General features: G+C 34.7%; 2 protein-coding genes across 2 annotated transcripts in view; both read left to right on the top strand.

The window, feature by feature from the left end:
- Nucleotides 1-1,794, top strand: part of LOC136029085 (uncharacterized) — a 71,894-nt gene extending 70,100 nt beyond the window's left edge. Inside the window, exon 13 of the mRNA XM_065707145.1 lies at nt 1,602-1,794. Within this exon, the coding sequence (XP_065563217.1) occupies nt 1,602-1,617 (16 nt within the window). The 3' untranslated portion in view covers nt 1,618-1,794. The remainder of the gene's footprint in view (nt 1-1,601) is intronic.
- A 186-nt stretch (nt 1,795-1,980) lies between these two features.
- LOC136029077 (SWI/SNF complex subunit SMARCC2-like) overlaps nt 1,981-13,223 on the top strand; it is a 29,348-nt gene continuing 18,105 nt past the window's right edge. The window contains exon 1 of the transcript XR_010617968.1: nt 1,981-6,816. The gene's annotated coding sequence lies outside the window, so the exon portion shown is untranslated. The remainder of the gene's footprint in view (nt 6,817-13,223) is intronic.

Below are 13,223 nucleotides of genomic sequence, written 5' to 3'. Positions count from 1 at the left end.
TCAATTGGGGTGCGTTTTAAAACTTAATATAGTTAACCCAAATGTAATATTTAAATAAAATAATGGTTATTTCTCTTTAGTTGAAGTTTCATCTATCTTAACTGCCCTTATTTCAACCTGCATAGTGACAAAAGGGGCTAAAATTTCCTTTTATTTTTCACTTGTCTTTTTAGTGCTTTTTTACTTTATACATCTCTTTTTGTCTCTTCTCTTTATACTGCTTTTTTAATTTATACTTCTCTTTTTGTCGCTTCTTTTTTACTGCATATTGTCGTTTTTATGGTTAAAATGATTTACATTCCTTTTTGTTCTTCTTTACGCATTATTTTATGTCACTTATTATTCGATTTATTTTCTTATTTGTGTATTTGAACTTTTTATTTTGGCCTGGTATTGGGATATTTTTAAAAGCTCGGACTCCCAGGATACCTTGCTATTGATGTGCTACTCATTATACTTATTTAGAAGACTGTGGTTGTATCGTAGCAACTGTTTTTTAGTGTTAAAAGCAAAATTAACTTGACATAATCACATCATACCACATGTTACCGTTTTAGGCTATGCGTTAATAAGATTTAGATTCCTTTTTATTCATCTTTATCCATTATTTTATGACAGTTAGTAGTCTATTTGTTTTTGTTTTTTTTTTCATTCGTGTATTGAACTTTTTGATTTGGCTTGGTATCGGGATATTTTTATAAGCTCGGACACCCAGGATACCTTGCTACTGATGTGCTACTCATTATACATATTTGGAAAACTGTTGTTTTATCTTGACAACTATTTTTACTGTTAAGAAAAAATTACCTCTGTATAATCACATCATACTACATGTTATCGTTTTGGGCTAGGTGTTTAAATGAGTTTTTTTCTAATAGAGGGATACTCTTGTAATATAGAATACCCAGAAAAACCTTGCAAGTGATTTGCTGTTCATTATTCTTATTTAGAATTTTTATACATTGACAATTTTTTTTAATGTAATTTTTTAATCATTATTTTTGTCCCGGTACACTACATTATCGTATATATTATCATTTTGGGTTAGGCTGGATGTTCAAATGTATTAGATTTTTTTATGTTTGTGGATTACTACTACTACTGCTACTATCAACAACTCAGTGCACCACCAGGCCGCCTGAGCCTAACAAATCTTCCGTCCGAATCCTCCCTCTATCCGAAGCTTCTTCTTCATCCCAATCTACTCAAAGCCTCCCTCTTTTATCCTGCCAAGAAGCTCCCGTTTCTCTTAAATCTTTTCTTCGACATCCTCCCATCCCATTTGGGGACCATCTGTTTTTGGTTTGGCCCTAGACGGTTTGTCGAAAAGGACAATCTTTGGCAATCTGCCATTACATAGTATTACATACTATTCGAAATGTTTACTGGCATGGTAGTGAGACACTCTTATAAGCTGTGCTGCTTATTGGAAAAATAATATTTAGTTGTTAAACGTTGAATTAATAATTCAATTAATAATAGTTATAGTTTATTACACTATAATTATAGTTAATGATATTAATTTAACCATTACTTAATATTTTTTAATTATTTGAATATTTGATTATATTTAACCCTATCTAGTATTTGTTTTCTTTCAGGTCAAAGTTCAGCTAATTGATTACGGGTCTCCTGTCAAGATCATGCCCATTCTTTGTGAGATACCAAAGGAAAGTTTTTCTAAATCTAATTCTAAAAAAGATACGTTTTATAAAAGTGTGCTCGACATATACCCTTCCTTTGGGAATTATGTGTTTTAGTGAATCTACTGGATGTATTTATTAATTATAATTTTGTTTGGAATGTTATGTTGGTTTATATATATATATATATATATATATATATATATATATATATATATATATATATATATATATATATATATATATATATATATTTTACTTATAATTTAATTTTAGTTAACATAAAATTTTATTTAATTTGTTATTGATAAGTTTTATATAAATGATAATACTTTTTTTTTAGTTATGAGTGAAAAATCTATATGGCCTTTTTCTTAGCTATTATTGAAAAATCTATCCACCATAAGCATTTATCTAAACACCACTCTACCACCACATTTATCTAAACGCTTTTTTTTAGCTACTAGTAAAAAATCTATCCACCATAAACTTTTATCTAAGGACCTATTTTTATTTCATTTTTTAAAAAAAGTTTCATATAAAAAATGTGACATTTTTGTTAATTATGAGTAAGAGTATATTCACCATAAACATTAGCAAGTTGGAAATGCTCAAATTTAAGACATGCATTCGGCTATTCTCTTTTATGATGAAGGAAATGTCATAAGTTATATTTACTCCTATTAAACGTCTTCGTCTGCTATGGAGGCTTATTCAATTTTGAAGCTAATTTCGAAGTTTAGCTTCCGGGACTATGCTGCTGGTACTGCTATCAAGTTATCACATCACCACGCTGTCTAGGGCAAGCACTGCACGCCTTTCCTTCCTCTTCACCAATATCATCAATCTTTGGTATCTTCCATTGGATTCACACATCCTTTAAATTGATTCTTGTGAGCAATAGACAGCACCACGCTGTCTATGGCAAACATAGCTCTGCATGCCCTTTCTTCCTCTTCATCAATATCATCAATTTTCGGTATCTTTCACGGAATTCCCACAGCTTTTATATTGTTTCTTGGCAAAACCAGACAGCACAGTGACAAAACAGCACCACACTGTCTAGAGCAAGCATAGCTCTGCACGCCCTTCGTTCCTCTTCACAAGTATCATCAATCTTTGGTATCTTCCATGGAATTTCTACATCCTTTATATTGTTTTTTGACAGCAGCAGACAGCACAGTGACTTGACAGTACCACGCGGTCTAGGGCATGCATAGCTCTGCACGCCCTTCCTCCCTCTTCATCAAAATCATCAATCTTTGGTATCTTACATGGAATTTCCAAATCCTTTATATTGTTTCTTGTAAAAATGTTTCTACATTTTCCGAAGAGGTCTTGTAACGGTCGGTCTCGGAGAGGTCGAGTTTTTGTATTCAAATTGTCGTGCATAATATTGCTCCTTCCACTCTTATTAGACGCACTGCATTACAATGCTTTACAATCGTAATTCACATTAGTGTGAGCCATGCGTAAAAATAAACTTAAAAATACTCTAAAATACTTAAAAAAACTAAATCTGTAAGAAAAAACACTTTTTTTTTATATATTATATACTATTTGTATATCTCTTAGTACATACTTTACTATTAATATGCTGTTATTAACTATTTTTTTATTTAATTTACTATTTAAAAATTGTGAAAAAGGATATATCTAATCTAGTTAACAAAGAATGCATATAATTCGTAATTATAAGCATATTCAATTGGAGTAGTTCTCAAGACTGCACTGGTGAGCTCCACAGGGGAGTCACAATCCTCATTGCTGAGCTTGAGTGATAGTACTACGCATACCGAAAAGAGCAAGTTTTGAATGCTCTGGGGTAGTGCAAAGGGCTAGGGGAGACTTTGGTACCTTCCCCCGGATATCCTTACTTTTTCAAATTTCTGGGTTTTCATTTATAAATTATAATTAGTTTTTGTTGTTATGCCATAGGGTAATTGCCTGTGCCAAAGGGTAGTCACCCCCTTGTCGGGTCTAAGTATTATTTTTTTAGTGCCTTGCCAGAAGTTAACAGTACTTTCAATACTATGCCAAATAGGGCTAAATAAGTAGCCTACTCTAGACTAAATTAGTGTTGACTAACATGCGAAACCATGTACTACCTTTTCAAAAACTACATTGAACGGTATTTGTGAATGATGTTCAACAAATATTTATTGATATCTAGAAGCTTGATCCGTAAACACCCACTCCTGGTCAGGGGGTGCTTTCCAAATTAAAAAGCGTCAAAAATTCTCTGATGAAAAGTTACAGGTATTTGTACTTTTCAAGTGGACCGAAAGGTCAAAATCCACTAAAAATACTCTATAAACGGTTGTAACTTTTCACTGAAAAATTTTAAGAACTGTTTTGAACTTATTATAATATGTTTTTGTTTTGTATTTTTTTTTTAAATCAAAGATGTAAAGATAGGACTTATCATAGCACATTTTACTTGTAGAATTTAAAGATGTGAGGATATTTGGTATTAACATCTAAAATTCTAAGTTGGTTTTTGCGCGCCCGTGAAAAGGGCACCAGTATGCCCTATAAGTGTTGTGAGCCTTCACTTCAAAGCTCTAAGAATATCTGTAAAAAAAATAGTCTCACGTTCATTACTTAGTTGATTTTAGGTTTATTCCACTGTCAAGATACATAGAATTTCAAGTGGAAAAAAAAGCTGACTAAAATCAGCATTAAGCTATGGGATAATATTTACATCGATTAAGTTTATACTAACACTACGGAGATATAGCTTGGAAGATTCCTGAAAGCTTGGATCTGACTTAAAAAAGAATGCTTCGCTAATTCAGAAGCGGTATGATTGTGTTCAGTCTTTTTGTTCATACTTGATGTTAAGTAAATAAGAAATAGATAGCATTTAAAACCCAGACAATTTCTGAAGCACAGCTTAGATACCGACAAAGTTATGAAAACTTGATTTATTTTTGGGACACAGTGTGCGGTAGCGATGTTAGCTGCTGGAAACAGGAAACTGGCAGTCTAAATATAAAAGTCGGAGCAATCGGTATGACGTCGTGAATAGAATCGTAAAGCTGTGATTAATTGCTTTCCTTCTTATGGTGTTGTAGTATAATCTACGCGTCGGAGCATGGACTTGGAGGAGATGCCAAGTTCAGAGCTCTGTACCAAATCTTCTCATGGGCAAGATATGAGTTTCCTTAACTGTATCTAAGCTGTATCTATATGGTATCTAAGCTGTGTGCTGAAAGAACCGTAATTGGATCAAAAGATCAATATCAGGAGTTCCCTCTCTCTCAGAAATTATATGCAACAGATGGTGCATGCCAAGCGTGACGGATTTGTTCTAAGCGTATTGAGGACGATGACAAGGACGGTGGTGGATAGTCAGCGCCCACTTGATCAATATTGAATGTTTTCAATACTGAGATCGATGAACAATCCTTCTGTAGTGACAAGCCTTTTGCTTCACAGAGACCATATAAGGGGTCTTTCAAATACTAATTTGTTGACTTTCTGAAGTGGTTGATGTGTTTTTTTTCGTATATTGAGATACGTATAATAAAAGTGCCTCTCTCTTGACAAAAAAACTAATTTGCAATACTCAAGGCTGTCCTAACCGAGTGGATTTGTGCGCTGGATGTAGAATCCTTCGTTCGAGAGGGCGAGGGTTCCAATCCTAGTGTACCCGATTATTCGGTTTGGGACGGGGGTCCTAGTGTGACTCTGCAAGCTCAGCCAGAGTTGATCCAGCTCTAAATGAGTACCTGGAGAAATATTGGTAAAGTAAACAGGAAGGGTCTTCAAAAGCACAGGATGGTTGGCCCCCTACCCCCCTTGCACTTCCTGGCTGAAGAAGAAACGGAGATCAGCATCCTCGGTAGGGACTGTAAAGTCCGATACCGTATTCTTTACCTTTTTACCTTTTTTTTTCAAATACTAAGCCTGAAAACTTAATTACGTCACGTCGTTTATCAGAAGATAAACACGTGTTTAAATTTTAGCACAGAACTTAACATTAAGCTTTATTTATTGCTATCAAATAATTCGTAGTACTGTTTGGGCTTTAAATAATGTCCCTACCGGCACTGCTCACCTCAGTTTCACGGGGCCCGCCATCTTGTGCCTTCGCACACCATTCCCATTTACCTTCCCTAGATTTTTTAGGCACTCATTCATAGCTGGGTCTACTCTGGCTGAAATTACAGAGCTACGCCACGGACCCTGTTCTAAACCTAGTAACCAGCAATACTAGGTCTCGGAGCCGTGTACCGTCGGATAAAGAGTCTCAAGTGTAGCGCACTAACCAATCGGCTAAGATGGATAGCCGAGTAGCAAGCATAATATGACCACCATTTTTAAAATTCCATGTTTGTTCTTTTTTTTTCTTTTTTTTTATTTGCACGTGTGTCATCTCTGTGTTGAACCCTGCTATAATGATAAGCTAATTCGCTTTCAACGTAGTTCCAACCCACATAGTTGAAAAGACTAAATTGGTGATGGACAAGTTAAACGTAGATAGACTGTTCATGATTTCTTTCGAACTTGCTTAGAGTCAGGTCATAATTCAGGGCTAGAGAAGGTTAAGTTGGAGTCTCTTTGAGTAGTGATAATTGATGCAGAATGAATTTGCTATTATTTTTATTTGATTATTTTATGTTTTTTAATAGTTTTTAATATTTTGGTTTGGTTTCATTAAATAAGCAAGTATTTACGTGGACTTTCGTACGACCGTAAATCTTCATTGGTTTTTCTTCAGTGCAAAGGTATTGTTTATTTTGTTTAATTATTTGTGAGTGTTAGAAAATATAAGTTGAAGCTGTTGTAAATTGTCGCGTTAATAAAAATTTACCTTACCTTTGGGATTCGAAATGGTTCCTTTTGTCTGACGACATCTTGACATTTTTCATGCTTAATTTAGACCGTTTTTATATAATATTAAATGACTATTTTACAGTATAGAAACTTATCTGTTTGTTCACTTCAGTTTTTGTTTTATTTTTTAGGCGTATGAGTGTAAACTGTTAAATGCCAGTTCTTCCCTTAATTTCCCTGACAAGGTGAGAAATTGGTGTGAGGGGAAGCAAATTTTTTTCAAGGTAGAAAAAGTACCAAAATATCCTTCGGAATACTATCAAGTTGATATCTTCAAGCAGAGTAGAGATGGGAATCTGGTATCATTGAGGACCCATATTGAACAGGATTGGTGAGCTTTTTTTGGAAAGATGTTTCTGAAATAGCATAATATTTATGTAGATACCCTTAATGTTGCGAATTAGATCTTAAAATCTCCAACTCGAAAATAAATTATTTATGACATCACATGCAGGGTTGCCACCCACGGCAATTTGTGTCCTTATTTGGGTAAGTTTTTTTGGTTGCCCTACGTTTTTTCCAAAGCACCAGTTTTTCCTTTCGAAATTCTATGGTCTTGGTATCTTCAAACATATTAAATATGGCAATGTGTTATCCTTTGGAATCCATCTTAAGACAATTGTGATTTTTTTAAGGATCTTTCAGAAACAGTCTAGTTTTTTCGTAGATATTTATCTATAAGTGATATGGGAAAAGAAAGATCTTCTAAAATATCTATTTAGAAAAAAATTATTTGTGTCTAAGTTTGGGTTTTTTCTTGCCCAAAGTTTTCCAAAGCACTAGTTTTTCCTTCAAAAGTCTATGGTCTTGGTGTCTCTAAAAATATTAAATATGACAATCTGGTATCTTTTGGAATTCATCTTGAAAAAGAGTTGTGATTATTTTTTTTTAGATGTTTTGGAAATAGCCCAGTCTTTACGTAAATGTTATTCATGTTATTTAAAGTAATAGGGAAAAGTATTTAGATAGGTCTTCTAAAATGTCTATTTGGAAAACAAATAAATCATCACATTGCTTGCAGGGTTGCCGCCAACAATCATTTGTGTCTGAATTTGGGCTAGTTTTTCTTTGCCAAAGGTTTTCCGAAACACCAGTTTTTGATTCGAAATTCTATGTTTTTGCTATCTTCAAGTGCTGTAAATACGATATCTGGTATCATTTGCAACCTATCTTGAGCAAGTCTGTCAATTTTTTTTCGGCTTTTCAATTTTTTCCCCAAGGGTAATCGTATCGACTCAGTGGTCCTAGAAGTCATGATAGGGCTCATTCTAACGGAAATTGAAAGCTCTAGTGTCCTCTTTAAGTGAGCAAAAAAATTGGAGGGCACCTAGGCCCCCTCCCGCGCTCATTTCTTCCCCAATGTCACCAGATCAAAATTCTGAGATTGCCATTTTATTCTTCATAGTCGAAAAACCTTATAACTTTATCTTTGGGGACGACTTACTCCCCCACAGTCTCCGTGGGAGGGGCTGCAAGTTACAAACTTTGACCTGTGTTTACATAATGGTTACTTGGAAGTGTACAGGTGTTTTCAGGGGGATTGTTTTGGCTTAGGGAGAAGAGTTTAGGGGGAGGGGGGTTACGGGGGATGATATTTTCATGGAGACTTCTCATGGGGGAAGAGAATTTAATGAAGGGAACGCAGGATTTTCTAGCTTTATTTGAAAAAACAATGAAAAATAAATATGAAGATTTTTTTCTACCGAAAGTAAGGAGCAGCATTAAAACTTAAAACAAACAAACATTATTACGCATATGAGGAGTTTACCTCCCCGTTATACCTCATTCTTTACACTAAAGCATTTTTAGTACTTTCAACTATTAATTCTACGACCTGTGTGATTCAGATGTCATTCTTAAGAAATTGGGACAAAATCTAAGCTTTAGTGTAAAGAGCCAGTTATTGAAGAGGAGGTGAAACCCCTCATATAAGCAATTAAAACTTAAGAATGTTGAAGTTTGTTACGTAAGTTAATTGCTAAGTTACTTATATCTTTACTAATGAAAACTTTCGTAAAAAATTAAAAGTTCTAGTTGCCTTTTTAAGTAATCAAAATATTGGAAGTCAACTAAGCCTTTTCCCTCGCTCCTTTTTTTCTCGAAATCTTCCAATTAAAACTATGAGAAAGCTATTTAGCCAAATAAAATTAATAAGCAAATTTTGTTTTAATTATTTATGTAGGGAGAGCCAAGATCAAGAATGTATTAATTCAAAAACGTCCAGAAATTAAACAAAAAAAAAAGTTTTTTCTACTGAAAGTAAGGAGCGACATTAAAACTTAAAACGAACAGAAATTACTCCGTATATGAAAGGGGCCTTTCCTCCTCAACGCCCCACTTTATTCCCGAACATATACCCCTCTTCTCGACCCTTTCCCAACTCAAAAATCCCCCTGAAAACGTCTAAATAGTTGTGGGAAAAGTCAAGTCATGGTCAATTGTAGAAAAAGCCAAGACAGATTGTCTAATTTAATGGGCATCAAGTGCAAGGTTAATTTAACCCTTTAGCGATTGACGGTTGTTACTGCCTTCCACTTATGCTACACCTCTTATGCCTGTCACTCCACAATGCAAAACTAGAGTCAACCCGTTGAGGTTCTATCAGGCTAATTCACGCAGGGGGAAGCATTATATTGACAAATAAGCAATATATTGACAAATTTGACTTTTCTTCCCGAACATATACCCCTCTTCTCGACCCCTTCCCAACTAAAAAATCCCCCTGAAAACGTCTGTACACTTCCAAATAATCATTACTATATGTAAGCAATGGTCAAAGTTTGTTACTTGCAGCCCCTCCCACGCGGACTGTGGGGGAGTAAGTCGCCCCCAAAGACATAGTTATAAGATTTTACGACTACGCTGAATAAAATGGCTATCTTAGAATTTTGATAATTTGGTTATGGGAAAATAATTAGCGTGGGAGGTGGCCTAGGTGCCTCCCAATTTTTGGGTCACTTAAAAAGGGCACTAGAACTTTTCATTTTCGTTAGAATGAGCGTCTTCAAAAGATTCTAGGACCACTGGGTTAATACGATAACCCTTAGATAAAAACCAAACAAACAAACAAATAAACATGCATCCGTGATCTGTCTTTTTGAAAAAAAATATAAAATTCCACATTTTTGTTGATAGAAGCTTGAAACTTATCCAGGAAGTTTCTTTGATGCGCTGAATTTGATGGTGTTTTGTTTGTTGACATTCTATGACTTTTAAGGGTTGTTTCCCTTTATTTTATTGAATAAAAAAATAAGTTCTTTTAACTGAAAGTAAGGAGCGACATTAAAACTTAAACGACCAGAAATTACTTCGTATATAAAAGAGGCTGCTTCCTCATCAACGCCCCGCTCTTTACGCAAAAGCTTGACTCTTTTCTCTCAATTCTTTATTTTAAAACAGCAAAAAACTTTAGCGTAGCGAGCGGGGCGTTGATGAGGAAGCAGCCTCTTTCATATACGAAGTAATTTCTGGTCGTTTTAAGTTTTAATGTTGCTCCTTACTTTCAGTTAAAAAAACTTGTTTTTTTTTTATTTAATTTCTGAACGTTTTGAATCAATGCATGTTTTTATTTTGGCTCTCCGCAGAGGAATAACTAAAACGAAATTTGTATTTTTTTTTTGGCTAAATGGCTTTCTCATAACTTTGATCGATTGATTTTGAGAAAAAAAGAGCGGGGGAGGAAGCCTAGTTGCCCTCTGATTTTTTGGTTAATTAAAAGGGCAACTAGAACTTTTAATTTCTTACGAGTATTTTTATTAGTAAAAGATTTACGTAACTTATAAATTAGCTTACGTAAAGAACTTTTGTATTCTCATATTTTTATCACATATATTAGGGGGTTTGCCCCCTTGTCAGATCCTCGCTCTTTACACTAAAGCTTAAATTTTGTCCCAATTCATTAAGAATGACCCCAGAATCACAAAAGCCGTAGGATAAATAGTTGAAAATACTAAAAATACTTTAGCGTAAAGAGCGAGGTATTAGGAGGACGTGAGCCCCTCAAAAGGGTAATAAATTCTGTTTGTTTTAAGTTTTACTGCTGTTCCTTACTTCCCAGCTGAAAGAACATTTTCATATTTATTTTTTCTTTGTTTTTTTTTTTAAATAATGCTAGTAAATCCTGCCCTCCCTTCATAGAGATTTTCTTCCCCCATGACAAATTATTGATTGATAGTTCCCCCAGCATTTCCCCCTCTTCTCAACCCCTCCCTCCAACCAAAAAAAAATCCTCCTGAAAACGCCTATACACTTCCCAATAACCATTACTATATGTAAGCACTGGTCAAAGTTTGTAACTTCTTGCCCCTCCCACTGGGACTGTGAGGGAGTAACTCGTCCCCAAAGATATAGTTATAAGGTTTTTCGACTACGCTGAATAAAATGGCAATCTCAGAATTTTGATCCGTTGACTTTGGTAAAATAATTAGCGTGGGAGAGGGCCTAGGTGCCCTCCAGTTTTTTTGGTCACTTAGAAATGGCACTAGAACTTTTCATTTCCGTTAGAATGAGCCCTCTTGCAACATTCTAGGACAATAGGGTCGATACGATCACTCCTGGGGAAAAAAACAAACAAAAAAACAAATAAACACACATCCGGAATCTGATGGTGTGATTTTCGTTAAGATTCTATGACTTCTAGAGGGCGTTTCCCCCTATTTTCTAAAATAACGCAAATTTTCTCAGGCTCTAAACTTTTGATGGGTAAGACTAAACTTGATAAATTTTCTATATTTAAAATCAGCATTAACATGCGATTCTTTTGATGTAGGTATTGGTATCAAAATTCCATTTTTTAGAATTTGGGTTACTATTGAGCCGGGTCGCTCCTTACTACAGTCCGTTACCACGAACTGTTTGATAAGATAAGGCAAATTTTTTCAGGCTCTTCGCTTTTGATGGGTAAGACTAAACTTGATGAAACTTATATATTTAAAATCAGCATTAAAATACAATTCTTTTGATGAACCTATTGGTATCAAAATTGCCTTTTTTTGAGGTTTGGTTACTATTGAGCCGGGTCGCTCCTTTCTATAGTTCGTTACCACGAACTGTTTCATAAGTTGGTAGTTATGATGTTCAGGACTAGTGGGGGGCTAAGATTTAGCTATAGAGGAGAGGAAATTAAAACAGTTGAAGATCTGAATTATTTAGGAAGTAAGCTAATGGCTAATTGAAAATGGAAGAGGCATATATAGGATACGGTAATTTAAGATAATAGGCTAATGGATATGTTTCTCAGAAGTAGTATTAAAGTATTAGGTCTAAATGATATTAAGCTGCAGAAGAGAATTTTTGGGATAAAATTGATTTCAACAACACATTATGGATCAAAATTGTAGGGGTGTGAGAAAGGAATCGGGCTAGAATGGAATTTTCGTTCCTAACCCGGTAGGTAGGTAATTTTATTTAAAAAATAATACAATAGACTTTCATTCATCAGCTTAAAAAGATAGGCCGCAATGGCCTGTAAGCATAGCTGATATCAAATATTATCCATTTCATTAAAATATTTCACTTATCATCAAAAAGAAAAATATCTAAGATAAATAAACTACAACAAAAAAAAACAAAGCAAAACTAATGATCAATTGAAAAAAATGGGGGAGGGGGAGATACCCTTCTCTAAACCTAAAATATTCGACGTAACTAATTGTTCAGAAGATGGGCCTTGAGGCGACGCTTCAGCTGAGGCAGACTTTTTGAATCCTTAATTCGCTGTGGAAATGGATGGACGGTCCCATGTTTCTGATGACATGAGCCGACCGGGAAGTATTCCAAAACTCACGAATAAGATTATTTGAATTTCGCGTGTCATAATCATGATAAGAAGATCCCAAGCAAAGAAAAATCACTAAAAATACCAGACCCTAAATTATGAAGACACTGATATACTAAAACACCAATCTGCATGTCTCTGATTTTCAACATCCAAAATATCAAACTCCTTATATATAGACACAGTACTAGCGCTTCCAAGACCATAATTTTCTAGAATTCTTATTGCCTTATTCTGTTGCACCTGAACTCTCCTATAATTAGACTGAAAGTTACTAGCCCAGATTAAACAAACATAATTTATATACGACGGTATTAAAGTATGGTACAGTGACATTAAGACTTTCAAAGGAAGCATATTTCTTAGACGCCTCAGCATTCCAACTCCCCTTGACATTTTGCAGGAAACTAGGTCACTGAGCACCTTCCAACTTAGTTTGAAGTCAAGCAGAAACTTGAGGTAACGCATTTCTCGGATTTGTTTCAAAGAAACATTATTGTACTTAACTTCTGAAGGTAAATTAAGAGGCTCACCAGTCCTTCTAAAAAACATGTAATTTGTTTTTGAAGCATTAACAGCAAGTTTACTGAGTGTAAGAAACGTATGAAGTCCCTTTAAAGCACTGTTTGCTCGGTCTATCAAGTTCGGCAACGATTTGCCAATAACAGTTATAGCAGTGTCGTCGGCAAAAGACGTTTAGTAACCAGGGACAAAAAATCTCAGACTATCTACATAAATTAAAAATAAAAGAGGACCTTGGACAGAACCTTGTGGCACTCCGCAATTAAATGGGTAAGCCTGTGAAACTTCACTATTTATTGCAACTTTTACATTTCTACCTTGCAAATACGACTCAAACCAACTCAAACACTTAGTCCTAATATCTAACTTCGACAATCTATCCAGCGAAATCCCAAAATCAACAGTATCAAAAGCTTTCTTAAAATCAACGAAAATTGTCA

Source organism: Artemia franciscana, chromosome 1 (assembly GCF_032884065.1).
Source record: "Artemia franciscana chromosome 1, ASM3288406v1, whole genome shotgun sequence".
NCBI classification, from domain to species: Eukaryota; Metazoa; Arthropoda; class Branchiopoda; order Anostraca; family Artemiidae; genus Artemia; species Artemia franciscana.
The sequence above is the reverse complement of the archived record's forward strand: the minus strand, read 5'-3'. Positions and strand labels throughout refer to the sequence as shown.